This window comes from Podarcis bocagei (genome assembly GCF_964188305.1).
Source record: "Podarcis bocagei genome assembly, chromosome: 5".
Classification (NCBI taxonomy): domain Eukaryota; kingdom Metazoa; phylum Chordata; class Lepidosauria; order Squamata; family Lacertidae; genus Podarcis; species Podarcis bocagei.
This window is the reverse complement of record NC_138129.1, coordinates 61052875-61079518: the sequence shown is the minus strand read 5'-3', so window position 1 is coordinate 61079518 and position 26644 is coordinate 61052875. Positions and strand designations below refer to the sequence as shown.

The 26644-nt window shown below is 42.6% G+C and overlaps 1 protein-coding gene across 1 annotated transcript in view; it reads right to left on the bottom strand.

The window, feature by feature from the left end:
• Positions 1-24517, bottom strand: part of C8A (complement C8 alpha chain) — a 29777-nt gene extending 5260 nt beyond the window's left edge. The window contains exons 1-8 of the mRNA XM_081196885.1: positions 24328-24517; positions 15628-15724; positions 14545-14689; positions 11748-11886; positions 11096-11285; positions 9257-9457; positions 6609-6849; positions 672-806 (exon numbers count right to left, since the gene is read on the bottom strand). Coding sequence (XP_081053011.1) covers positions 672-806; positions 6609-6849; positions 9257-9457; positions 11096-11285; positions 11748-11886; positions 14545-14689; positions 15628-15724; positions 24328-24443 — 1264 coding nt within the window. The 5' untranslated portion in view covers positions 24444-24517. The remainder of the gene's footprint in view (positions 1-671; positions 807-6608; positions 6850-9256; positions 9458-11095; positions 11286-11747; positions 11887-14544; positions 14690-15627; positions 15725-24327) is intronic.
• Between the last annotated feature and the right edge of the window lie 2127 nt (positions 24518-26644).

Genomic DNA, 26644 nt, shown 5'->3' with positions numbered 1-26644 from the left:
TTGTTTTACTAACGGGACACATAGGATGACATTAAGGTTGCAAATGGTGGTGTTGGTAGCAGCTAAGTGACTGAGCCACGAACAGGCATGTCTTTCCTCTGAGCACAGGGTCTCAATCCTGTCAGGAGCTGTGCTGCAGCATTCTGCCCTAGCTGCATCCTCCTGATCAAGCACAATAGAAGCTCCATATCGAGTGTCTTGTATGAATGAAGCGTCATGAGCACTTAACAGAGCAGCCCTGTTTAGGGAAGTTTTTAATAACTGATGGTTTAATGTATTTTTAACCTTCTGTTGGAAGCCGCCCAGAGTGGCTGGGGAGACCCAGCTGGATGGGTGGGGTAGAAATAAATTATTATTATTATTATTATTATTATTATTATTATTATTATTATTATTATTATTATTATTATTATCAATCATTATCATTATCAAATGCACCTCTCCCTAAACACGATATGGAAGTAGGTCCCACTGGCTTCTACAGCACTTTCTACTACACCAGCCCCACTGGAAGAAAGTGGAGAGGTATAGGACTGTTCTTGTGGGTGTGGTCCTTGTGATTTCGAAGGAATGACTTTAGCAAACGATTCAGCTTTCCTGGAAGGCAAATATACCCTTTTCAAATACAAAAAGAGGAAGAGGTTTTTGGAAAATGTGGATGCATTTCCTACCTGTGTTTTGACCTGCATCCTTTGAGCAGCGTTCGAAGGACACCTTGGCACCTATGGTTATGTCCGGATTGTCAAGGTTATAGCCTAACCCTAATGATCCACCAAAACAGGAGCTTACCATGTCCCTTGTAACCCCTGAAGGAAAGGGAGGGAAGGCAAGTGTCAATCACAGTTTTATATCCCTAGATACTGACTATAAATCTTCAAGTGTTAAGATGTTACTCAATACATGTATGCAAACAATAACTCGAAAACGTACAGATCCATTTGAGCTACTTTTCATTAGTCACTGTCCGAGGGAGAAAGAAAGAAAAAATCAATAGCTGGAACCTGGAAAGCTATCACCAGTGAAGCAGTAAGTACAATTCTGCTTTCTGAAAACAATATAAATTTTATTCTATAGTTGCCACCGAATAAAGCCCCAGCCCATTTTTTTTTAAAAAAAGGTTAGAAACACCACCAAGAAATGTGTGAGGGCAACTGAAGCTACACATTCCAACACTGATTTGTAATCTCAGTTTTGAGAGAATTTGCTGCGAAAAGGCTCAGTAGTCATTTGGTTACACTGATGTTACGACAGGCAAAGAACTTCATTCATTTTCCATTGGAGTCAGCAGCAGAACGTCTATTGATTTCTTCTTCTTCTTCTTCTTCTTCTTCTTCTTCTTCTTCTTCTTCTTCTTCTTCTTCTTCTTCTTCTTCTTCTTCAAACATAGGAGGAGCCCTGTGGAGCCCTGTTTGTCTCCCATCAATTGTAAAGGGTGATATTTCTTTGACAGATCATACAGCATTGTTGCTCAATGCTCTCTGCTGGGTCATGTCCCCTTTCACCTCCCTCTAGTATCTGGCTGCACCATGTACTTAGAAGGGGATGTTCCAACCAGCAGTGTGGATCAGAGTCACAAGAAGGACTACCAGCTACTCAAGTTATTTATTTGTTTTGGTGCTGCTAACATTGTGCTTAGGGATTGTACAAAATGTAAAATAGCACTACTGGTATACACACCACTGCAACCTTAGCATGACAAGAAGGGACCTGGGCAAAGACTTTCCCTGGCCCCACCCCAAATCACAAGTGCCTCTAATCAGCCATTGAGAAGTTGGATATATGTGGACAAAGGAGTAAATACTATATAAAACTATGGAGCATTATAATGGAAAGGATCCAGAGCAAACTCTAGGCTTGCATGCTTCTCCTCTCCTCCCCTCTGGTGTGGCCACGAGGAGACTGGAAGCTTTTAAACTGTGATGAACCATAAGTATGGCTTGTTGAAACAAGGCAGCTTCTTCTACTCCATAGTTAAGACTAACCACAGTTTGTCACATTTGAATGAAACAACAAACTGTGTTTAACTAAAAATGAAAGCAAAAGTTTCTGAATTATTCTCCTTGCAGCTGCAATGAAGGCAGAGACTGAGGGAGAAAAGGGGAACACATGAATGGAAAATTTTAATCCAAATCAGCTACTGTTATGAGATTTTAGTTAAAGCAGATGCCAGAGTTAATCCACAGTTTGGAGTTTTGCTTTTTTCAATCCTGAAAGTGTACATGTTAAGATGTGGGGCTTGCGCTGTTTGGCAAGACTTCTAATTAACAGAAGTTGGGGCTTCTAGCTCCCTAGTGAGAAGGCTCTCAATAAAGTTATAGCTTGGTCAGTTCTTTACCACAGCTAATAAAACAAATTTCCCCAATTGCTGAATTTATATTCATTTGCTGCCTGCTGACAGTGTATTAATAAATCTATAGTATTCAATGGCTTGTGCTTAACTAGTCTACAACTGTTAACAACACAACCGAGTGAAATATATTTACTGTAAGCAATAGGAATGATTATTGTTTATCACTGTTTGAGTGCCATAAAATTAAAGTTGAACTACACTCTGATTAATTGATATATTATTGTTCCTGTTAAGTAATTATTTTCAGCAAAGGCCAGTCAATACAATTTGTTATTGGTTGCCACAGGGGGGAAGAATCCAAGGCTGATCAATCTGAATGCAGCAGAAGCAGCAAAATGATGATCATACAAAATATTGGCAATTTAAGGAAGGAGTAAACAAGATTGCTTATTATGGGATGCAAATCCAATGATATGAATATGGCCCACCAATTAGATTGATTTATGCTTTTAATTTTTGAATTAATCACAAAAGGGGGAAAAAATCTCTTTCTGTGTAGTGATAAACCACAAGTAAATTGCTTTGTTTCTCAGCAAAGTCATAAAACAAAAGTGTTTTCCTTCGAAAGAAAGAGTAAAAGATAACACTGGGGCTGCTCACGAGGATCCTGCTTTCCTCTAACTTCCTTGCAGATCGACAAACCCTCCTTTTCATAACAAATGACAGTTCATTTCATTCCTCAGTGGACCGTGTGGCAAGGCACCACTGCTCCACCTGAGCTCAGGTGAGTCACATCACTGCTGCTCCCTGGGAGGTAGAGAGGGAGGGGCGTGGTGGCTGTGACGTGGGTGAGGTACGCTGGAGTCAATCTGGTCACCTACCGGTGCATTTGCACCACACCAACCTTGCTGCCATCTACCTCTCCACCAACAGCAGTGTGACCAACCTGCGTTCAGGTGAGCATGGGGAATCCCACCGCTTTCATTACAGTGGTACCTCGGGTTACATACGCTTCCGGTTACATACGTTTCAGGTTACACACTCCGCTAACCCAGAAATAGTACCTTGGGTTAAGAACTTTGCTTCAGGATGAGAACAGAAATTGCGCAGCGGCAGCGTGGCAGCAACGGGAGGCCCCATTAGCTAAAGTGGTGCTTCAGGTTAAGAACAGTTTGAGGTTAAGAACAGACCTCTGAAATGAATTAAGTACGTAACCAGAGGTACCACTGTATTATCTTTTCTAACAAGTTTAGGGAGGTTTTTAATGTTTGATGTCTTATTGTGCTTTTAATTCTGTTGGGAGCTACCCAGAGTGGCAGATGGGCGGGGTATAAATAATACAATCATCATCATCATCATCATCCACAGGAACTGTCATCAGATAAAAAAAAGCTAGGATTGTATGCAACTGCAGTTCTACATGCACCCAAGTGTAGCATTTGTTTTGTGGGTACAAGGTTCTGCTTTCATTAAAAGAAGAAAAAAATCAAATGGAACAACCCAGGGTTTCTCATACCAAGTCAGAGCATTGGTCTCTCTCGCTCATGGCCTGGCAGCAGCTCCCGGGGGGGGGGGTGGGCAATTTCCCTGGGGATGACAGAGATTGAATCTGGGACCTTCTGCCTTGCAACTGTAAAAACATGCTTGAAAGTGCATGGGCAATATCTGGTTAAATTTCAGAAGCCAGAATGGGTGGCTATGGGAAATTGCTGCCAAGTACATGTACATAGGATCACAGTCTTAATCTAGCAATTGCTCCGACCCTGACTGTGAAGGCAAGCTTCAGCAGTCAAGCCCTCGAAGCTGTATTTTCTGCGGCATTTCATCAGGCCATCCATGCCGGAGTGGGTACCAGTTGCATCCATCACCAGCATATTTAAAAGAAGGGATAAAAACCCATAATTCTTGAGAAAACATTTGCTTTCAGATGCTGGCCGTGCTGAAGCAAAGAAGGGCTGCTGTTCACTGAACCATTGATTTGCGTCTCCTTACTCAATGTAGCACTTAACCAGAGCACCAGCTTGATAAATGTGCCCTCTTTTTATGGTATGCACTGTAGATGAAATTATACAAGTATCCTACATAAAAGTAAAAATTATGTCCGTTCTGGGACACATTTTTTGTCTCTTTTAGAACTTCAACTTCCCTCTTCCTTACAGTAGGGCCATCTTGTTGCAATAAATCACAGCACTTTTGAAATACAGTAAGCAAAATATAAAGTAAAATAATGGTTCTGTCTAGATGCTGCTAATTCATTCTTCCTCTTCACTTGGCAGTCAGCTTCCTGAAGCCCCTCTTGGCAAGCTCTTTTCTTTATCATTCAGCCTTCATGTCCAGGAAAGACACTTTTCCAAGAATATTAAGGACAAATAAATTAACGGGAGAGAAGGAGGGATGATGGGCTGAAGTTGGCTGGCAGGGGACTGGGAATTTTATAGCAGTCTCCCTACTCCCAAGCAGGAACGGGGATTCAATTCAGTTGGTGAACTGACCTAATTTACACTTTCCAAAACAATAAAAGGACTGAAATGCAGGCATTCTTCAGAATTCACATTTCTTCCAAATTTGGAAATGCAGTTCTCCAGCCAAGGAATGTGTACAAAAAAATTAAATATGGTGGTAAAGTGTACATAAATGTTAGTGAAAATAGCAGATGAAAATGCACTATATTAGGGATGAAATTGCTTTGCAAAAATGTATATTAGGCAAAACTGCATGCAAATATGTGTATATTAGGAGAAATTGTCACTACAATGCCAGTAAGTTTTTAGGAGTTTTTTTTTTTTTTTTTTTTTAAAAGATAATCACAAGCTGTTGTGGAAATGTGGAGAACTGAGATTGGAAAGATTGGAAAAATGGGAGACAGAGAAACTCATCCAGAAAATCACTGGGAATCCTGCTGACCCTAATCTAGGTTTGATAAAGACATAGGCAGTGGCACAAAGAGAGCAATAACAGAGTGCACAACTTGCTAGTAAGTTGCTAGTGATGGTCCCTGCCCATGATGGTGTTGCCAGTTTGCTTTATTATGAGCTACCTTAAGTACACTTCAGCTTAGAATGCTGGGATATAAATCATTCAAATAAATAAACAAGGGCTACAGTGGGTCAGGATTCTCTTTGCGGACAGTAACCCCTAAACTTACACACATTTAATTGTGTGCCAGGAGTTTCTGCAAACAACCAGGATTCTTGTGAGTAGCTGGGCATTCTCCACCTCTGCTTAAAAGCTTGGTGAGTAGGTGGGGAAACTTGTTGGAACAACTTCACAGTTCCTGTGCAGCTGTGCAATTCTCACTACTTATCTTGGATTCATGAACCCTAGCCCTTGCTCTTAGACCAGACTTTCCCTGCTAACCCTTTGCCTTGTAAAACCTTCTGGACTATATCTGGCTCTTTCCTCACAACTGAATCTGCACTGTTAATCTGCCTTAATAAAGCATTGCTTCCTTGCCAGGTGCACCTGCTGCTATGTTTTGGGTGAGAGCCAAGACACACTGTGAAGACCAGGGATGCTGAACTAGTCTCCCTAAGATTAGAGATACCTGGCTAAGCCTGGTGTTGCTGATGTCACCCTTTTCCGGAGAGAATCCCAGCATGAAGTCACCAAACCAGAACCTTTGGAAGAGAATGTGAATAACTAATATACTGGTATCACAGAAGGCACAGCAGGTTCTGGGTTTTTTGACACAGTAGATGGCTTTGCAAAAATGAACAAGAGAATCATGTTATTATTGGAAATTTCCCATTGATGATTAGAAGGCTTTATGCTTCAACTATCATGAAATGTGCATGGCAACAACTGCAGAAGCTTGGCTACATGAACACAAAGTGTAGGCAGAACTATGCTGTCTTTGGATGCCTTCATTTGCTGAAAGCTGAAGCTAGCAGAACTCTGTCATTCTGCAGTTTGAAAGCCACCTTGTGTAAAATGGTAGGTGCAACGCCAAAAACATTGTTTGTTTACACTTTATGAATCAAGAAATGCCTTTGAATTTATCTAGGTCTGTCTGCAGGATGCTGTCTCATGCGCTTTGAAATGCAGAAATTTCAAGGCTAAAGACAAGAAATTCCTGGAGTTATCATTGCTGTTATTTTTGCTATACCTGGAAGGAAATTATTTATTAACTCCAAGACACAAGTTTGGGCATGCAAGTTCATAACATTGTTGAATAAAAGAGCAGTGTGTTGAATAGGAATCTTGAGTTTCTGGGTCATTACAACATACTGCTGAATCAATATGCTTTACGTGTATCAAGAAATTAGTTTCCTCCATCCTACAATGTGCCAAGCGGGTAGAATAAATTAAACCTGCAAACCTCTTTTTCTCATCTCATCTTTGTTGACCACAAGGATGTATTCGAATATGCCTCCCATGGTCCCAGATGTCATAAAGTGGGTGCCATACTCATTAATGAACCTGGCATACATTCCGTAGTTGTACCGATCTGGAAGCTCCATCAGAGACTGAAGCATCTCCTCATCCAGGACGATGTCATCTCTTCTCATCTTGAAACGGGCTGTCTGTACTTTGGTAAGAGCTCGAATAAATCCAACATTCTGTAGATGAAGCAGGGCAAAATACATAGTTTACCCACTTTTTTCTGAAGTTATATCCTTCTTTCTTTTTGGTGGGCACCAAAAGAGACCAATAGGGCAAGGCTGTGCTCTTATACCAGGAGTGCAGAACCTTGGGGGGGGCAAATTTGGCCCTCCATACCTCTCTACCTGGCCCTTGGGTAGTGGTTAAGAGTGGTAGACCCGTAATCTGGTGAACCGGGTTCATGTCTCCGCTCCTCCACATGCAGCTGCTAGGTGACCTTGGGCCAGTCACACTTCTCTGAAGTCTCTCAGCCCCACTCACCTCACAGAGTGTTTGTTGTGGGGGAGGAAGGGAAAGGAGTATGTTAGCCGCTTTGAGACTCCTTAGGGTAGTGATAAAGTAGGATATCTAATCCAAACTCTCCTTCTTCTTTCTTAGGCCATTCCACCTCACCAGACCATGCTCCTTACCAGCCTACCCTGCATCCCCCTCAAATTTTATTGCCAAGCTACAATGTGTTTGACCAGTGGTACACTCCCTTGTAGCCTGGACAAAAAGGAGTGTGTGGGTATAAACCTGCGAGTGTTGCATGGCTAGAACGTAGCCTGCTATACAAAGGGAAGAGTCACATCCTTTGGCCTCTGGCCCTGTGCATCATTTGCATGTGGGTCCTAGCAGGTTCTCCACAGGAGAATGTGACCCTCAGAGTGAACAAGGTTTCCCGCCCCATTTTATACAATCCCAGTTTATTTCAAGCATGAAGCAACACATGTTGGGATGCTTGAGAACTTTTCCCAGTGGGTGATCTAAAATGATGCTGTGGATAATGATCATCTGATTAAACAGCAAACTGAAGGAAATAATTTCTAAAGATGGAGAAGCAACTCTAGTTATAGAGTACGAATGAATGAAAAGATCTCGCCTGTTGCAGGGCTGACTATATCTTTCTTTTCTTTATGGAACAATCCTAAGCTACAGAGTTTTGGTTATGTAATTATGACCTTAGGGGATGTGGGTGGCGCTGTGGGTTAAACCACAGAGCCTAGGGCTTGCCAATCAGAAGGTCAGCGGTTTGAATCCCCATGACGGGGTGAGCTCCCGTTGCTCGGTCCCTGCTCCTGCCAACCTAGCAGTTCGAAAGCACGTCAAAGTGCAAGTAGATAAATAGGTACCACTCCAGCAGGAAGGTAAACGGCGTTTCTGTGCGCTGCTCTGGTTCACCAGAAGCGGCTTAGTCATGCTGGCCACATGACCCAGAAGCTGTATGCCGGCTCCCTCGGTCTGTAAAGCGAGATGAGCACCGCAACCCCAGTCAGCCACGACTGGACCTAATGGTCGGGGGTCCCTTTACTTTACCTTTAATTATGACCTTGAGGACAGCTAGTGGTGATATGCAAGGCAGGGACCAAAGGATACATGCCATGTACTATGAATCCTCCAAGCCTAACTGCCCCTCTCCCTGCAGATCCTTTCAGGAACTTCAGGAAAGTATTTTTCAGACATCAAAGGGCTTGCAAGTGTTGCAGAGCTGATAATTTAATTTGGGGAGGTAGTTTTTCTGCTCCCTTACAATTCAATCTGTGCTCCCTCATCCATTTGTTCATAGACAAATGCTGGATCCCTTGGCCTGAAAAGCAAGAGACCCCATAGTTGTCTTTGACTGGACTTAATCATCCAGGGGTCCTTTACCTTTTTTTACCATACAGTGGCGTAGCGTGGGTTGTCAGCACCCGGGGCAAGGCAAGTAATTTGCGCCCCCTAACCCGTGGATTTGCGCCCCCTAACCCTAACCCCCAGATGTTGCGCCCGGTGCGGCCAGCCCCCCCTGCACCCCCCACGCTACGCCACTGTTACCATAGGTCCCTGCTTGCAACTACCCATTACACAAGGTTTCCACGCTTAAGCAAGACAAAACACAAAGCCCAGTTCTGTTTACATCTCTGGATTTCCCAAAGATTTCATATCCATTAAGAAAACAAATGCTTCTCGCAGCCATTCACTCAGGTTTGCACTAATTTAAACAAGATATATTTGTGACATTGGAACATGTTCCCCAAAGACAACTGTTGCTGACGTGCAATTCTTTAAATTCCCCCACTCTGTTCGCCACTCCAAGCACTTACTCATTTATATACTTAATGTCACAATGAAACAGGAGGGATGGGGCGAGATGGCATGCGTTGTTCTACTTGTAATTCAATTTCATTCCCATTACAATGCTTCTGTTTGCTTCAGTGTAATAAGGAAGGCAAACAGAATTGCTAATGATCACACGTGCAATTACATGAACAAATTAAGGTAGGATGATTATTGTTTCAAGGGGAAAACATGTGGGCAGGGAAATAAAGCAATATCAGTAACAGAGTGTTTGGGCGATTTAGCATCGCAGGAGTAAGAAGGCCCCTCCGCCTGCTTTCTCATTACCTTTGCTGCGTATTCAGTAAAATTTCTCAGGGTCCCCTGACCCTTTGATAAGCCAATGCCTATGCTCAGAGACAAAGGGACATCTTTAGGGCTTATGCCAAATGTAAAGCCATAACTTCGAGAGGTGTCCTTTTTTATGGCATTCAGTAGGTCCTTGGCATCATCAAAATACTCTGAAGAAAAGCCAGAATCAGCATGTGCCTGAAATGAAAAGAGAAACATCTTAGCTGGATGGAGATATTTTAGATTAGCATATTGGCTTAATGGGGGATGATTTTCCTTTGCTCTGGAGACTCAACAAAAACCAAGCCTGAGCAGTTTTCAGTGGTACTGCAAGACTTTTTTAAAAAAAAATAATGCTAAAGTTTGGTGGCATAATCATTTCAAATGATGCACCAGGATGACATCTTGTTTTAACTCATTGCTGCATTTTTATAAGGATTTTATATGACTGGATGAAGTGTCTGTGTGGTTAGCCTCTATAATGAGGCTGGGGAACTTCTACTTCTTTGGCCAATCCTCACCTACCAGGGAGCCCAGTTTGGGCCACAAGGCCATTTTCCCTAAAGCCATGCCCATTTCCTGCTACCACTGTGTGGGAGGACGGGGTTAAATCCTGCATTGGTCACATACTCCTGTTTCCAGCAGGGAACAGGGCTGTGCAACCAAGGCAGCGGGGTTCAATCTCTGTTCATCAGCTGATGAGTGGGGCTGAAATCCTGATCAGTCCAGGTTTTCAGAGGCTCAACCAGAAGCAAGGGGCTGCCCAAAAGCCCTCTGCAAGAGCGCTTTCAAGAGGATTGTGCACGGACCCCTGTGCAGCCCACAGAGGATTCAATCAGAGCTCCATGCTCTTGGTCAGAGAGCAGAGAGCATCTTCGCATGCAACCCTCGGGGGCTTTGATGCTGCAGGGAACTGCCTTTCAAGAGCCTTCCTGAAGACCCTGGACAAGCAGGACCGGCAGCAGCAAGCCCTCTGTTCTCAGCTGGAGTGCTTCCACTGCCATTCCTTCTTCCTCCCTGCTCCCACCCCCCTGATTAAACATGTGATCAGAAAGGGCATGGTGGAAGAAAGGAGACTACTTTACAGAATTGTTTCCACCATTTTTTGATGGAGGCCACTGTTTCCCCACCCCAGTGCCCCAGAACAATGCCAGAGTTCAGGCCATTTCAGAAGATACAAAATGGGGGCCAGGCTGCCAACACAATCACTGACTGCCGCTTGCCAGAGGTGTCATGTCATCTGCAGTGGCATCAACCCCTCAACCCCCCCCCCAAAAAAAACCCACTTAGGAGGCACAAAAGAAAAGAGCTGTGCTCCTGTCACTTCTAATGGTAAGCCTTACCACTGGGAAACTGTAGGATAATTTATCCTTCCCCTGGAGAAATCAGGTCTCCCTGATGTCTCTGTCCTCAAGTAGGAGACTTTTGAGAAGCCATTTGTGCCCAGTGTATAGAGGGGTGTGCACATCAAAAGCATTGCATGTGGCATCCAGGTTTGGTAGAGGAAAGATGCATGGGGGTCCCCACTGGTAAGTGTCTTACAGATAAATCTGCTAGAAAGGGTTCAGAGGGATCTGCATATGCTTCCGCGCTCACATATTATCTGGTTGATATGTGGATAATATGTAATAAAGAGACCGACCCCCCCCCCCAAAATATAACACCTAAAACTGATATGACATGCTAATGTGATATTCTGGACAGTGGACATTTTTAAAAGGTAGCAGTAGATGATATGGAACTTCAGAGGAGCTCACGTGTTGCAAGGGTCTATATTTGGCTGAGGTCCAATTGCCCACTCAGCCTTACCGCTAATGTTGGCCTACAAATACTTACAAGAAACTGATAGTAGTGGATGTTATATGGCTTTCGGAAATATTTCTCATCATCCCCGTAATACAGACGTTCACATGCCGCATCATACTTCAATTCTCGCCATTCTCCGTTATAGACAGATTCACACTGGCCTCCATAGAATGAAGGATCGTACACTATCTGTGCCTCTTTTTGTGTAAGGATATTGTATCTTTCAGGAGCAAAAGAGACAGGAGCAGGCATGTAAGGAGAGTTTGCTAGTGCTCTTACACACACACACAGAGAGAGAGAGAGAGAGAGAGAGAGAGAGAGAGAGACTCTCACTTTCATTCCATACAATCCTTCTTGTTTCCTTCTAGGCTCATCACTTGTAGTTTGAATATAACAAACCACAATTCCTGATCTGAATTTAATGCAGAGTGAGGGTTCGTGGTTTGTTTTATGCCAGTGCTCATGTGGAAGAGCAAAACAGGCACAATTTGCTCATGAGTTATAAGACAAAGTCCATGAAAATAAATAAACACATGGACTCCTGTTTCTCTCCTTTATGTAAGAAGTTTTAAAACTTGGGAGTTCTCTAAACTACACAACATAGCAAGTTAAAATTAAAGAGAAAATTTCCCAATGCTTAAATCATGTGTAAGAACCATAATACTTGGGTAGGGCAACTCACCCCTGTGCAACTTTACTGATCCCGGGGACTGGATCCAGATCATCACAGAATCTTTCAGCATCCTCACAACTTGCCTCATCAGATTGATCTCTGCAGTCTGGTTCTCCATTGCATACAAGGTGGCGTTTAATGCAGCGACCTGCAGCGCAGATAAAGATTTGTTATCCATTTCTAGAATCCATGTTTGCTCTAGCTAGATAAGGCTGGACTTAATGGTTCACTTAAACCAAATCACAAAGATAATGTAGGACCTTGCTCAGGTTGTGCTGTTGTCACTTTCTGACTGAGCAGGAGGTCTTTGTGAAGAATACTCAAAGAGAAATATGTTGAGAACAGGAATGGTTTTGTGTGTGTGGCATGGAATTTCCTTTCCTATTCAGACTTCCCATTCAAATGCAACAAGATATCATGTACAAAATTGCACACGACTCCAGGTGTCTTTTTATATTGACAGTGAAAAGCACTTAGAATTTGAATTGTTATGTCTTCACATAACTCTGAGGTTAATGGGTTTTGTTGCTTTTTAGGGCCCTATAGGGTAAGGTCACCAGATTTTTTTCCAATGAATCCAGGGACGCTTTCCAACTTCAGTCAGAATGGATGGATTTTGTCAAGGGACTGATCTGTAAATCTGGGGACTGTCCCTGCGAAACAGGAACGTTTGGTAACCTTACTATAGGGGGCCTTGTGTCACCTGATTATTTCTGGGCTAGAAGCTGCTATAACACCTTTTAACCATACGTGCAAGGTATCACTGGGAGGAAGCAATGGGCAGAACACACCTTGCCATGCTGCAGGATGAAGCAACCATGAGAAGATAGGTGAAGTAGGAATCTGTGTCTGCAGCAAGGTTTTTAAAAGTGTTGGTCCTAGCAGAGGGGTAAATGTTTGGGCTCAGTTTCAGGCCTGCATTGGCAACTGGGCCTCACTTATTGGAGGCTTAAAGAGTTTCCAGCCAGGAAACTAGACAATAACTTTCTTGTCTTCCTTAAACAAGAACAAAACAGCACGAGGGAACTTTATACTTTTTTATTTATAAAGTTTCAAATATAACAATAAAAGAAAAACATTCCATTTGAATTATACATCCAATTCTAATCTTTCCTCTTTCAGACTTCCTTCAGTCTATCTGGAAATTTTCATGTTTTCACAATTATTCACATGTCTTGCATCTGTATTGTTGTTGTTTTTAACCAAATTAACCTTAGCAATTATTATAAAACAATATTTCTTTCAGCACGAGGGAACTTTAGACTCCATCCATAAGCAATGTACATATGAATGCAGGAAACTGCCTGATAAGGAATCAGGCCATTGCTTCATCCTGCTCAGTATGGTCTACATCAGCTTTTCTCAACCTTGGGTTCCCAGATGTTTTTGAACTACAACTCCCATCATCCCTGGCCACTGGCCATGCTGGTTAAGAATGATGGTGGTTGTAGTCCAACAACATCTATGGAACCAATGTTGAGAAAGGTCTATACTAATTAACAGCATCAGGGTTTCAGGCAGGGTCCTCTCCCAACTCTACCAGGAGTTGCCAGAGATTGAACCTGTGATGTCCTGCATTCAAAGGAGATGCTCTACCACTGAACTACAGCCCCTCACCTGTGCCACCTAGGGAATGAACTATATAGTGACTGAATTTGTTGAGATTCCTGCATTGCAGGAATCTTTAGGATCCCTTCCAACTCTATGATTCAGTGAACTACACACTCATTACAAGAATCTCCTGTTCAAGACCCTGGTGCCCTTTACTGTATTCTTTATCATTCCAGACTTTGGAGATCTCTCTTTGTGTGAATGAAGGAAAGCACATTGCTTCAAGGGTGCTCCCAAAACTAGTTACAGAAAGAATCCTGAAACTTTTCTTGTCCTCTGCCACTGCGGTAAGACAGGAAAAGCTTTAGCTGGGCACCTTTTCAGTTCTAAATAATGGATTATGAATAGACCGTGTGCTTCTCCTTGTCAGGTTCACTTTGTCAAAGCTCCCAGGATGCATTTGTTATCCCTGCTTATGGTTTTTAAAAGCAACTATAAGCCTAAAAGTCTCCTGCTGCTACTTTTTGGAGAAATGAACACTGTCAGCTTAAAGAATGGGCTGGCGCTGTGATGTTGCAGAATGTGCTCGAGAAATTTGTTGCAATAATGATGGCTAAGGCACGAACACTCAAGGAACATCCTTAAGAGTAGATTCCTGCCTTCTCCTGCTTTAGCCAGCAGTGTGGAAAGTGTTCCTGAAGAAAAAGGCAGGTGTGGCTTTTCACACTATAACAACAGCTTTGCCATACAGCACTCAACCTGAGTGAGGAGCAGACAAGAAAGCAATTGGTGTATCAGTGGCTCAGCAAATCTGTACCCAGAGGGCACCATTTGGGCCAAAGTCCAGGGTTAGCTTGGCCCTGCAGCTGCAGATTTGCAGATCTATTGTTGCAAGCACAAAATGTTACACATGTGGAGATTGGCACAAATGAGGATACAGTGCAGCTGGTCAGGCAGTCATTCCAGAATCTGCATGTGCAGCAGAGCACTCTTTGCACACATTGTCCTTTTGAACGCATGCAGGTAGGTACCTTTGGATCAAGCTCACCTCACGCTATGATAGGGCTGGCATGATAGGGCTGGCTTTGGCAGATCCTTAGGCGATTCCTTCTTTTCCTAGATGTCACTGTGCCCCACTTTAACTTTATTGCATGGAACTGTAGATCAGTACCTTTACCGCATTCCTGAAATGGGTTAATGGTGTGGAGCAGGATCACTGGATCAGTTAATGGATCTGTAATGGCATCATACTCACCAGTCTCCTCACACCGAAAATCAGCTCCACAGTCTTGGCTCACAATACATTCTCCTGCTGACTGGCACGCAACTTCATCCCAAAGGTGGCCAGTACATATGCTCCCCTTGTATTTGGCTGGCTGTTGCAAAGTTCGATATCTGTGCTATAATATGCATTTTAAAAAAAATAAAAATGGATATCTGCCATAAATTATATATATATACAAAACGATAAAATTTGAATTCAGGAGGCAATAAAAACAGATCTATACAATATTTTAACCTAGCAAGAGCAAGCATTAATTATTTAAGTATTAAAAATGTAAAACAAATTAAGGCTTTATCAGTACAGCTATGCCTGCCAAAACCAAAAAATTACTTAAAACACAATTTGAAGCTCATAGGGAAGAAATGTGAAGGGATGAGAAGGTTAACAACACAGCAGAAGTATTTGCGGTTGACTTTTTCCATGTCTGTCAAATCATTCCCAATATCTTAAATGGAAGAGTAACTTCACTGGCTGATTGAAAGCCAACCCAGTCATGATAGAATGTCATATGACTGAGAGTTCTACTGTATGTGTATACAGACAACTTGTCTGTGCAAGAGTCTTGCCCCATGCACTCCATGCATATATGAAGCTGTCTCCATTCCAGCAGGGCTCTTCTTATATCCTTCATGGGCATCCTGCTTTGTTGAACTGCTGGTCACATAGGCCATCTCCATCTCTCAGCTTAGGCCCATTGGTTTTAATGGGCTTGGGTAAACATGCATCTGTTTTCAACTGTAAACCACTGGCTTGTATTCAGTGTAAAGTCACCATTCTACCAATGCAATGATTTTCACTTATGCAATGGGACACTGTTCCCCTGATGCACCCCCCTCTCAAATCTGTTCCAGGGGTTCACTAACCCTCTGGAGAAGATTTGGGGAAGGCATGGGTTGTACAAGGAAGAAGAGGTGGGAGGTCCCATTGTGCCTCTGGAAATCCTTGTGCAAATGGGACAGAGGTTGGATACTGCCCTTTGTGTTCAAAGTTTGTGTCTATTTTCACTGCAGGCAGCTATAAAGAACGCTTGGCTATATTTGAGTGGATCCTTACTTTTCTTCCTTGACAAGGGAAACATTCGGTCCATCCTGACCACTGACTTAGGCGGCAATCGATGGGAGCAGGTGTTCCAGCTTGTCTTCTTGCTCTCCTGAGGAGAATAAAAGTGATTGGCAATGTTGAAAGTCCCTATATTGCACGCTCCCTGTGGAAATCATTTTCAGCAGGATACGCATGGCTGCAATAGATTTAATATCTACAGCTGAGGGGCCCCAAGATACCCTTTGAAAGGATCTTTCACTGAGCACCTCTCAGACAGTCCTGCTTTAATTCAGGCCTAAGCACTGACTACAGGAAGTGGGGTGGGGGATTTAGACAGGTTCCTGAGTGTGCCTAAAGCTTTTCCTCCTCTTTCCCTTCCCACTGAGAGAGAAAATGGGGTGTGTGTGTGTGAAAAAAACCTGATGCCTAGAAACAGATGAAGAAGTAGAGCATTCCTCCACCCTCACCAGAGCCTAGCAGGATGTCCGGTGAAGAAGTGGTTAAACTAGCTTCAGTCTCCCCAGCCCCTACATCTTAGGACCACAGCCTTATTCTCAAGGCCCCCAGGCAGAGAGCAACTTTTAAGAAATTACACTCAGTTTACACACTTACACACACACACACACACACACAGAGAGAGAGAGAGAGAGAGAGAGAGAGAGAGAGAGAGAGAGAGAGAGAGTCAATTTTACAGTGATAGAAGTTTATATGTGAGGTTTCAAATGGACTCCCATGACATATTAGTAAAGAAATGGTTGAAGTGTAATTATATGTGTTTTGATGAAAAGCTGTTATTTCTCAGCAGTCATAAGCGAAAGCACCAAATACTTGCAAATACCATATTTCACAAATGCATATATATTGGTGTCCTTTGTTGATGGTCACCAAATGTAAGAAAAATTAAACTCAGTCCCAGTCCAGCACAATACATCTGTTTATGGAAGTAAGCATCTCTTGGGGCAGCCAGTGTGATTGTCCACCTTCTTATGTGCATTCCCAACTGGGGCCACCTGGTGTTGCACAGAGAATAGCCCTATTCAGGCATTCAAAGCCTGGTGCAATTAGAATTCTAATGGGAGTCTATTCACTGCCCTCCACCCTGTTGCATCCCCACCATCGAGCCACATTGCCACCCACATGTGGGAAGATGAGCATCTGCGGACCTTGCTGTACATAGAGGCTTCTTGCGTGCTTTTGAAACCTGACCATGCAAAATGTTGCAGTGTGGAGTGATGCTGTTCAAGATTCCAGCCACTCCAACACACTCCAAAAACATCCCATGGACACTGAGCATCCTCAGGTCTCAGTGGGCTGTTTGGGGGTTCCCATCTTCTTCTCTCCCTTCTGAAAGCCTTTTGTATGTCTGCACACCTTGGGGTTCGTCCAAGCCTACTGATGTCACCCTCTAGTGCATGGCTGGTGCCCTTTTGGATATGTAAGTAATGACACTCACCTCTGAACATCAAAGTCAGATGGAGTGATAAGAAAGCAATGATAAGGTGGAGGCACCCAGTTCAAAAGCCAGCAAGTTCATCAGTACTTCTACAGAGCTCTCTCTAACCCAACTTCTCCTGCTGAAATGATAGTACATGGTAGGGTGATTACACCGTGTCCTCCCATTTCAGAAGGGATGGGTCAATGGATTTCTAGACTGGAGTGCCACCTTCACGTGTAACCCAAGAGTGAAGATGCAAAAATATTTCCCAATACTAGCCCTGGTGATCATCCAATGTTTATTGGATGGATTCCCCCCCAAATTGATTTTTGAATTCTGAATTTATTGTTATTCACATTTTATGCTGTATTTTATGCTTTTTTGTTGTTGCATCAATTAGGTGTTTTAAATTTGTTGTTAGCTGCCCTGATCCCAGTTTTCTGAACCAGGAAGGGTGGGGTATAAAGAAAAATTTATTATTATTATTATTATTATTATTATTATTATTATTATTATTATTATTGCTTCAAGAGCAACTTAAACTTGCACAAGTGGTAATGGGAGATCAATGTGTGTAAACATGCCTCTGCATGCGGGTTGCCCCTCAGTGGGTCAGAGACTATTATGTGCACAAATACATATGGATGTTACTGTGGGGTCCTATTATGTGTATAAATAATTCTGGATGTTAACTTCCTCCCCAGCACTAGGGGGGAAATATGACTCAGTTGTGTTAGGGGAAAGAGCAGCAAAACAACCTGAAGCACAGTGGAGAGATGCCAAAAAATTAGAAGGTTACAATCAAATCCTGTTTTTGGCTTCTTTCACAGCATCTCAGCACCAAAGTGCCAAGATAATGACATTTCCAAGTGCACGGCAGCCACTGCATTACAATAGCAAAATAAAATTAAACAGCAATTCACATTTGGATAATGCTTCAAAACATGTAGGTGAAACGAACACACGTTAGAATGTGCCTGATTTATGCTTCAAGGGATGAACTGCATGTCTACAATTTGCCCGCACACCTGAAATCAAAAGCAGTTCTTAGTATCGGGTTTGGGGCTGCATTAATTGTTTTGCTGTTAATCCTGCCCTATTGCATTCTCCATTGGTATAACTGGATAAGAACAAATGTGATCAGTATACGTATGAGATGCATGTGGGAAGCTGTTTGCTGTGATAAACCTTTAGAAGTTCTGTCAAAACTAGTTTGTTTTTGGGTTTTTCCACAATACACAGCCGGCTATTTGTGATTTTCCTTTTGTACACACTAAGGGTCTTCCCCTTAGTTCGTCTCATTTTGGAGATAGAAAATTACACAGCCCCAGCAATGGCTATATAGTTAAGGCATCTGGTATTTTCTGCATTCAATAGTTTTAAAGCTCGGCTATTGTATTCCTTTAAAAAATCAAGATGATTTGTCCCATCACAGTATGCAATTGTCAAGGAAAAACTATTTAGCAAAAGCTGTAATCTGGTGAAAATTATCATGAGGATGCATTTGGTGCAGCAGTTTTTAAAATGGTCCTTTAAAGTGAAGACTTGACATTTTTCTTCTATATTTGTGACCATCCAAGTTTCCCCTCTTGGCCAGTTTATATTATGCCAAATGTCTAAGAGTATTGCTTTGGTCTCCCTTCTACTGGTCAGGTGAAAATACACTATGTATTCCTAAAGTTATGAGTTTTTAAAGTCAAGGCTTAGAAGTATGAACACTGAAAAATTGTGTGAGGAGCACAAAGCACACAATGGATAAGTGACTTTCATGTTAAAAAAATGGAAGTGGTTTTACTGTGGGTTTCTATTGATGAAAAGATTGGGAAGACTGCATTCATCTATGAACAACGAATTTTAAAATTTAGATTAGATTAGATTAGATTATTATCTATGTTACGTTACAGAAAGCTGCCATACTTGAGGTATTATTCCTAATTAAACCTCCAGTAGAGGCATCCCTCATCACAACCTGATCTTATGCAGCCCCCAAACCAAGGGCCTTGTACATCCCTGGGGCTAAGGTGGTGGAGAGACCCTCTGCTTTCACCATCTCCATCTCCTCCTCCCTGCCCTTGCTGCCTGATCCTCCCATACCTTTCGGACAACTCTAGATTTGCTCCAGGTGAACCCAACCCTATCTGGGGCTGCCTTGACCCAATGCAGAAGAGTCCTAATTTGGCCCAAATCATACCCATTTGGTTTAGGATTTGCGATTTGGCCAGATACATTGCACAGCCCTAGAATACCCTGCAAGTGTCCTGGAAAAACTGGGGCATCCTGTTTTTTCTTACAAGAGGACAGCAGCCATTTGAGGCACCATGATCTCATATAATTCATGCTTTCTAGGGGGTGAAATCACATGAGAATGCAGCACCCAAAATGGCCATCATCCTCTCATGAGAAAAATCAGAAAGATGGTGTCCCATAAATGGCATCCTGGGTTTTGCCTTTGATGTGTTGGACAACACTACATCTTATGCCCATACGATCCCAGTCTATTGCTCACAGATATTGTGATTGTGTATCAAAAGCTGGATTATGTGTGTGGCAGTATATGTATATTAGTAGGTGAATGAAGGCTGGGCATACATTGGAGTTTTACATAGCAACTATAGCTGGGAATGGCTGTGTGAATAGGCCCACATAAGCCTGTCCATGTAAAACAAAATTAACTGATTTCGTATTCCCATTGGTGAGGTATAATACAGAGTGCATTACTCACTCTGAATTCTTCCTGATCCTGTAACAAATTCCATATAAAACCAGGAAGCATTAGGCATGAGGCCAAATTTAACATTCAGGGCTAAAATGGATACAAATGAGTCAGGAATGCTCCATGAAAATATACTGTGTCCTGTGGGTTTCCTTTAAAGCTCAACAAAATCAATAATAAATTCCAATGCAAGAAGATTAAATGTGTAGATGCAGATGAATTAAATCCATTCCAATACAAGTAAAATAGGCTTTTGAAAACAGTGCCATCTGCAATACAAACAACTGTTGGGCAGTCTTTGTGGCTTCAAAAGCCAACAGTACAGTACTGTAGCTAGAATGCTGGACTTGGGCCTGAAAAGTTGGCCTGTGAATGGTCTTTGGAAAGTTACTATTTCCTGCCTTCCTTCCTCCCTTCCCTAAAACTGGTGGACTGGCAATCAGTGTCACAGGGCCCATACACAATGCATGACATCAGCTGCTTTTGTTACCCATCCTGAGTTGAAAGGTAATTTCTAAGATAATGTTTGAAGCTCATGGATACAGTTTTTAGAGTGATCTCTTGAGCCTTTCCATTACACGATAACTGCAACATTCTCCAGAGATAGCCGACAGGATTGTGTTGGATCCTGTTCAGCTCTGAAAAGGTAGGATGGTTGATTAATCCCCATTAAATCTTTTCAGATGAAGGTGCTCACACGATTCCTTTGAAATGCATGAGCCAGACATGACCCAAGACACAACCATTAATCTGGGCTATGGATTCACCAAGTTAGTTAGATAGATAGCCTGAGAGACAGACAGACAGTATATCTGCTGCAAGGAGGGTGAAAATTTGGGACTTACCCAAATAACAATGCAGCTAGCACCATGAGCCGAGTTTTAATTATTTATTTTAAACATTTATAACCTTCTCTCCCTCATAAAAAAGTAAGGGAAGCTAGCAAAAAGTCAAACCATAATTCAACTTTATCAGCTGCAAAAAACACTAAAGAGAACCGTAAAAATAACAACACAGAAACAGCTGCAGTAAAAGTTATTCCAAAAGATGCAGATAAGAACTAATACAATAAAGCAGCGATCCACCCCAAAGAAGCCTTTAAAAGGATGTGTTTCTTTGTTTTTTTAGTAAGTTCTTGATGGCCATTAAAGGAGGAGTGTGGCTGTGTTTCCCCCAGAAGCGACTGCCTGAGTGCAGGTGAAGCCATGGAAAACGCTTTCTCCCAGCCAAGTAAGTACATTTCAGGGGATGCTGAAACTAGTGGCATGGGAGAGGTGTTTCCCCCCCATATTTCATTTAATGAGCAGCTACCTATTTCACAGTCCTCAAACCAATACCTGAACTGAAACCCAAATATCCATTGCAAGTTGCACATCTCTGAATTTTGTGATTCAGTTATGCAATGTGCACCAATAGGCATACAGAAGTGAAAGTAACATGCAACATTGCATTACCTTAGGGGAAACTGCTTCAAACAATGTGCATACTAGTCAAAAGTGCATACAAAAATGTGTTTATTAGGAGGAATTCACACTAAACTGCTAATGCATTTTTGTGAGGATATAGATAGATAAATAGATGATAGAGATGATAGATAGATGATAGATAGATGATAGATAGATGATAGAGAATTGAATCTAAGAGTGGAAAAATGAGGAATTGAGAGAACTGACAGATTCACCCATAGCTATTTAAGACATAAAGGTGGGCCTCAGTGAATGGACTGACCTGAGCAGGTCATCTGTCCATGACCATGGAACTATATCATGTTCCTCCACCCTCAGATTACCCTCATCCCATCCATCACAAAGCCCAAATCTTGAGAGGGAACTGCTGAAATTATCTGAGACAGACCCATGTTTGCCATGGCAGACATGAACTCCTGAGCTGCCCTGACAGAGAATTTGGGGCATGGAATATCAACATCCCCCAAATGGGATTAGGACTCTGGTCTTGTGTTTCTTGAGCAGGAACAATGGCACTCTTATTTCCCCCTGCCCCTCCCCATGCTGCATGGGAAACAACCTTTGTATCTTGACAAGACTTAAAAAACACTGTGTGATGGGAGGGGTACATCCTCCATATGCTGTCCTTTACTAAGTCAAACCCACTAGTCCATCTCAGAACCAACCCACCCATGAGGCTGGGTGGGGCGGCCACCTCAGTCGGCATCACCTCAAGGGGTGGCACACCTGTTCTGCTCCCCAGCTTTGCCACTGGTCTCCCCGGCCTCTAAGGGCAGAGAGGGGCTGGTGGCAAAGCTCTGTGGAATGCCTAAGGGCAGAGAGGGGAGGCATTCCACCATCCCGCTTTGCCACCGTCTCTCACACAGAGAGACAGACAGACAGACAGACAGACAGACACAGTGGTGTGATGGGGCTTTGCACTGGTTTCTCTTGAAGGGAAGAGCTGGAGCAAAGCCCCGTTACTGGGCAGGGATGAGAAAGCCCTAAAGGACAACCATCCCAGTGGGGAAGACTTGTTACAGAGTTTGTGCCCCCATCACAGGGTGGCAGTGGGGAGTTTCACCTCAGGTGCCCCTGGTCCATCAAGCTCAATATTGTCTATGTTGGCAGACAGCATCTTTCCAGGGTTTCAGACAGGCAATCTCTCCCAGCCTCTGCTGGAGAACCTGGCAACCAATGGGGCACTGCCCTTCCCCTAAACATCTTGGTTCAGGCCCTGGTGTCTCCATTTGCAAGGATTCAGTATTAGGTGATGGTGTGCCTGAGATCCCCAAGATCCACTGGTAGTCAAATTAGAACATGAATGGGGAACCTGTGGTCCTCACATCAGCCCCAGTCAGCAAGGCCAATGGTAACGGCTAATGGGAGTTGTAGTCAAACAACATCTGGCTGGCCACAGTTTCTCCACCCCTGTAGTGGACAACATAAGGATGTATGGACAAGTAGTCTGATTTGATGTAAGGCAGCTTCCTATGTTCCTATGACATAAGTAGCTTGCTATTGGAAGGAGGAAGGGAGGGGGAAGAGGGCAAAAGTCCCAGTGAGCACAACTAAAGAAGCTCTTTGTATCTGTGGCCTTTGTGTTTCCCGCATTGAAATTCTGTCAAGTGACTAACAAGAGCCTGCAAGCTACAACAGTGTGAGGATGTGTCCCTTTGGGGTATATCCTCTAAAAGGAGCCTAGACAAAGAACAAAGCAAAATATGTATTTTCCCACTGTGAGACATAGCCATGATTTGCATCCTACATATTCCATAATAAGGAACACATCTAGTTTGATTATTCATTGATGGAGAAGGGGAGGAGATGGTCCCAGAATTACTTGTTATTGTTGGGTTTTTGACTAGAGCTCCATCATCATCGGTTATCATCTGTTAACGCCAACAAGCGGAACAAAACAGCAAAGACTCCTAGGGCACCTTAAAAACTGACACTTTATCCTGGCAGGAGTGAGGTGGTGTAGGCTAGAGCCTGTTTTGTCGTGTGACAGACAGGCTGTTTTTTTGCTTAAGAGGCTGTGTATTTTTTTTTCTTTTTCTTTTTGCAGGGTTATGGTAATTCTACTGATAATTAGAAGAGAGATTCATCAGAAGCTACAGAAGAAATAACACTAAATGAAAAACTCAAATGCTCAAGAGATGAGCCTGTGGATACACATCAGTGTGTGTAGGATCAAATTGCAGGGTGTCTGTGGACAAGCAGCAGTCAAACAAAGAGAGAGGGGTGTAGGGGTGTGTGTGTACATATATTGTGGTGGTAGAAAGATGTGATGCCTCTATCCTTCAGCTTTCAGAAAAGTATTCAGTGAGTTCACCTTCACTTAGATTTAAAATGTGCCTCTTCATTATCCTGCTTTGTTTGATAACTTCATCAAACATCAAAAATCTGTTCTTTATTTGGTTTCTGTAAGGATTACTAGAATAAGCCTTCATAATTAAATGTATCTTTTCTTTCCTCTGCCGACCCCCTCCCTGCGTCTATATCCCAATTATTACTGATACCACTTTTTGATCTTTCTACATTATATTTCCTTTGGTCCAGTTTGCAATTAGCAGCTTGGGAAAAGCCCCATAGAGTTTTCTTTAATACATGATTTAAATACATACAACCCAAACCCACACACAACATTATTATTTATTATTTATTATCCAATAAGATATTGAAAGAGAAGAAGAAAGAAGAAATGGCATCTTGATATATTTTCTCTCACTTTTGTCTGAATTACCTCATTATCACTGAAATAATATGAAATACCGTATCAGCTCATAGTGTTATGAAACAACGGCAGTTTAAAAGCTGCATATCAAATTAGAATATGTGAAAGATGAGAACTGAGGAATGAAATCTTCTTGAAGAAAAAATTGTAGTGCAGAAGGAAACGTATTAAAAAAGGTATAATTATAAGACTTCAAAATGGTTCATGTTTCAGCCCTCTCACCATATTGTGATGGGACTATTGTATAAATCGTTTTCTGCTAGCTGCTTAAAAGTAATAGGACCCACATGCCTCATTCTCAGTCTGAATTGATGCACTGACCAGATAGACAGCAATTTCTATATGTAAGGCAGTATCTTAAATTACATGGAGATAGACTTACCTCTGGGACGGCAATCCTGTTAGCTTACTGTGTGCTGCAACTGTATCCTGACATGATAGTAGATAAGCTATCAAGAGAATCATAGGAGGAAAAAGCCTACTCAGATGGAACCACATTTTCTTTTAATAAAAACAAATGCTTTTCATTTTTGGTTTGGAAACCTCCAGGTACCTGTTTTGGAGAGTGAGCTTTTTAAAAAAGAAGGTTGCACCCTGAGCTCTCATAGTATTGTGAATCATTAACAAAAGGCCCAGACATCACTGAAGGACATCACTATTTTGGAAATAGATTCCCGAACATTGGGCAAAGGGGGGAAATTGTTGTTTGCATACTAAAGTCAATGTGAGTGCTATCAGTGGAACTGAACTGAAACCCTCTGAGTAGTCATTAGGCAAAAATGGTTTCCTTTATAGAAAACTCCCCCTTGTTAAGGGAGCCACATTAAAAAATAAAGTTTTGGGTGCATGTGGTTGGTTATTGTTTGGTACTTTTTCAGCACACAAAAAATCTAAAATTCACAAATATGCTTGTGGGGGTCTGAACTGGTGGTGACTGACCAGGAATGACACCTTGGGGTTGTAATACTTTTGAATTCAATTTAAGTTTATTGTTCCAGCCAAAGGCCATGACAAACCCGCAGCAACAGTACCAGCCCATAAAACAAGGCAGATCACATACATCCATACTTCCATGATGTAAGAGAGCGGTTACCAGAGATGTTGACAAACTCAAATCCAGCTTGATTTCCAATTAAACACCTCCAAATACCACAACAATCTAACTCCTTTCTCCTAATTTCTTTTGCAGCCAGTGCATAGAGGGCTGCTCCCTGTGTTGAAATAAAAAATTTAAGGATGGATATATGTGTGTGTGTGTGTGTGTGTGTGTGTGTATTTGGGAGGGACAAAATGGTTTCAGGACTTTTTCTGTGGGGTTTCAGACATGTGATTTATATATGCAGTTATATATATATATCCTTATGATAAATGTTCATAACTGCATATATAAATCATATGTCTGAAACCCCACAGAAAAAGTCCTGAAACCATTTTGTCCCTCCCAAATTGACCTCAAATTGACCTCAAATATTTCTCTGCAAGGTCAAAGGAAAATGAAAAAGCCTCCCCTTTGTCTTTTCGTTCACAAATCCTGTCTTAAGGGTATGTCTGTGTATGAATAGGGCGAGCCTGTGACCTGGCTCAGGAACTAAGTATTTGTCATTACAAAAGACTGGCCAGGCTCCCCAGGGTATCCAATCAAGTGACCATTAACAGGTAACCTGCCAGATAGGAGATAAACAATGTACTCAAATTTCTGTTGTAGACCACCTTTTCTGTGATTTTGTTGTTGTTTAGTCGTTTAGTTGTGTTTGACTCTTCGTGACCCCATGGACCAGAGCACGCCAGGTACTCCTGTCTTCCACTGCCTCCCGCAGGTTGGTCAGGCTCATGTTTGTAGCTTCGAGAACACTGTCCAACCATCTTGTCCTCTGTCGTCCCCTTCTCCTTGTGCTCTCAATCTTTCCCAACATCAGGGTCTTTTCCAGGGAGTCTTCTCTTCTCATGAGGTGGCCAAAGTATTGGTGCCTCAGCTTCACGATCTGTCCTTCCAGTGAGCACTCAGGGCTGATTTCCTTAAGAATGGATGGGTTTGATCTTCTTGCAGTCCATGGGACTCTCAAGAGTCTCCTCCAGCACCATAATTCAAAAGCATCAATTCTTTGGCGATCAGCCTTCTTGATGGTCCAGCTCTCACGTCCATACATCACTACTGGGAAAACCATGGCTTTAACTACACGGACCTTTGTTGGCAAGTTGATGTCTCTGCTTTTTAATTCTGTGATGTAGGTATGATGTTTGTGGGGGGTGGTCTTGGGCTACACCCCTTCTGTGATGTATGTCTGATGTATGGAGGGGTGGTGGGCTCCAGAGCAAGGAGTTTAAAATGTCTGTATAAGGGCAGGCACACCTTGGTTCTGGGTCCTCCTCCTTTCCTGTGTGTGAGGGGAGCACCCTGTTGCAACAGTTCAATAAAGATCAGGCTTACGAGCTGTTTTGCTTCTCTATATTCTCTGGTTGGCCTCTGTTATTTTCTCCTACCAATGGAGAACCTACAAAGGACTCTACAAGGGCTTTTGTGTCCCCCATAAGAGAATAAGGGCAGATTTTTGTTTATTACAGAGTTATGAAGCTATTGTTATCACTCAAAAGAAATGATCATTTCTGATGGGGTCTGTCTGCTTGCTTGTGTGAACAAAGGTTTCAGAAAACAATTTCTTGGGTAGGGGCAGGCTAACAGGTGACGAGTGATGTCTTCC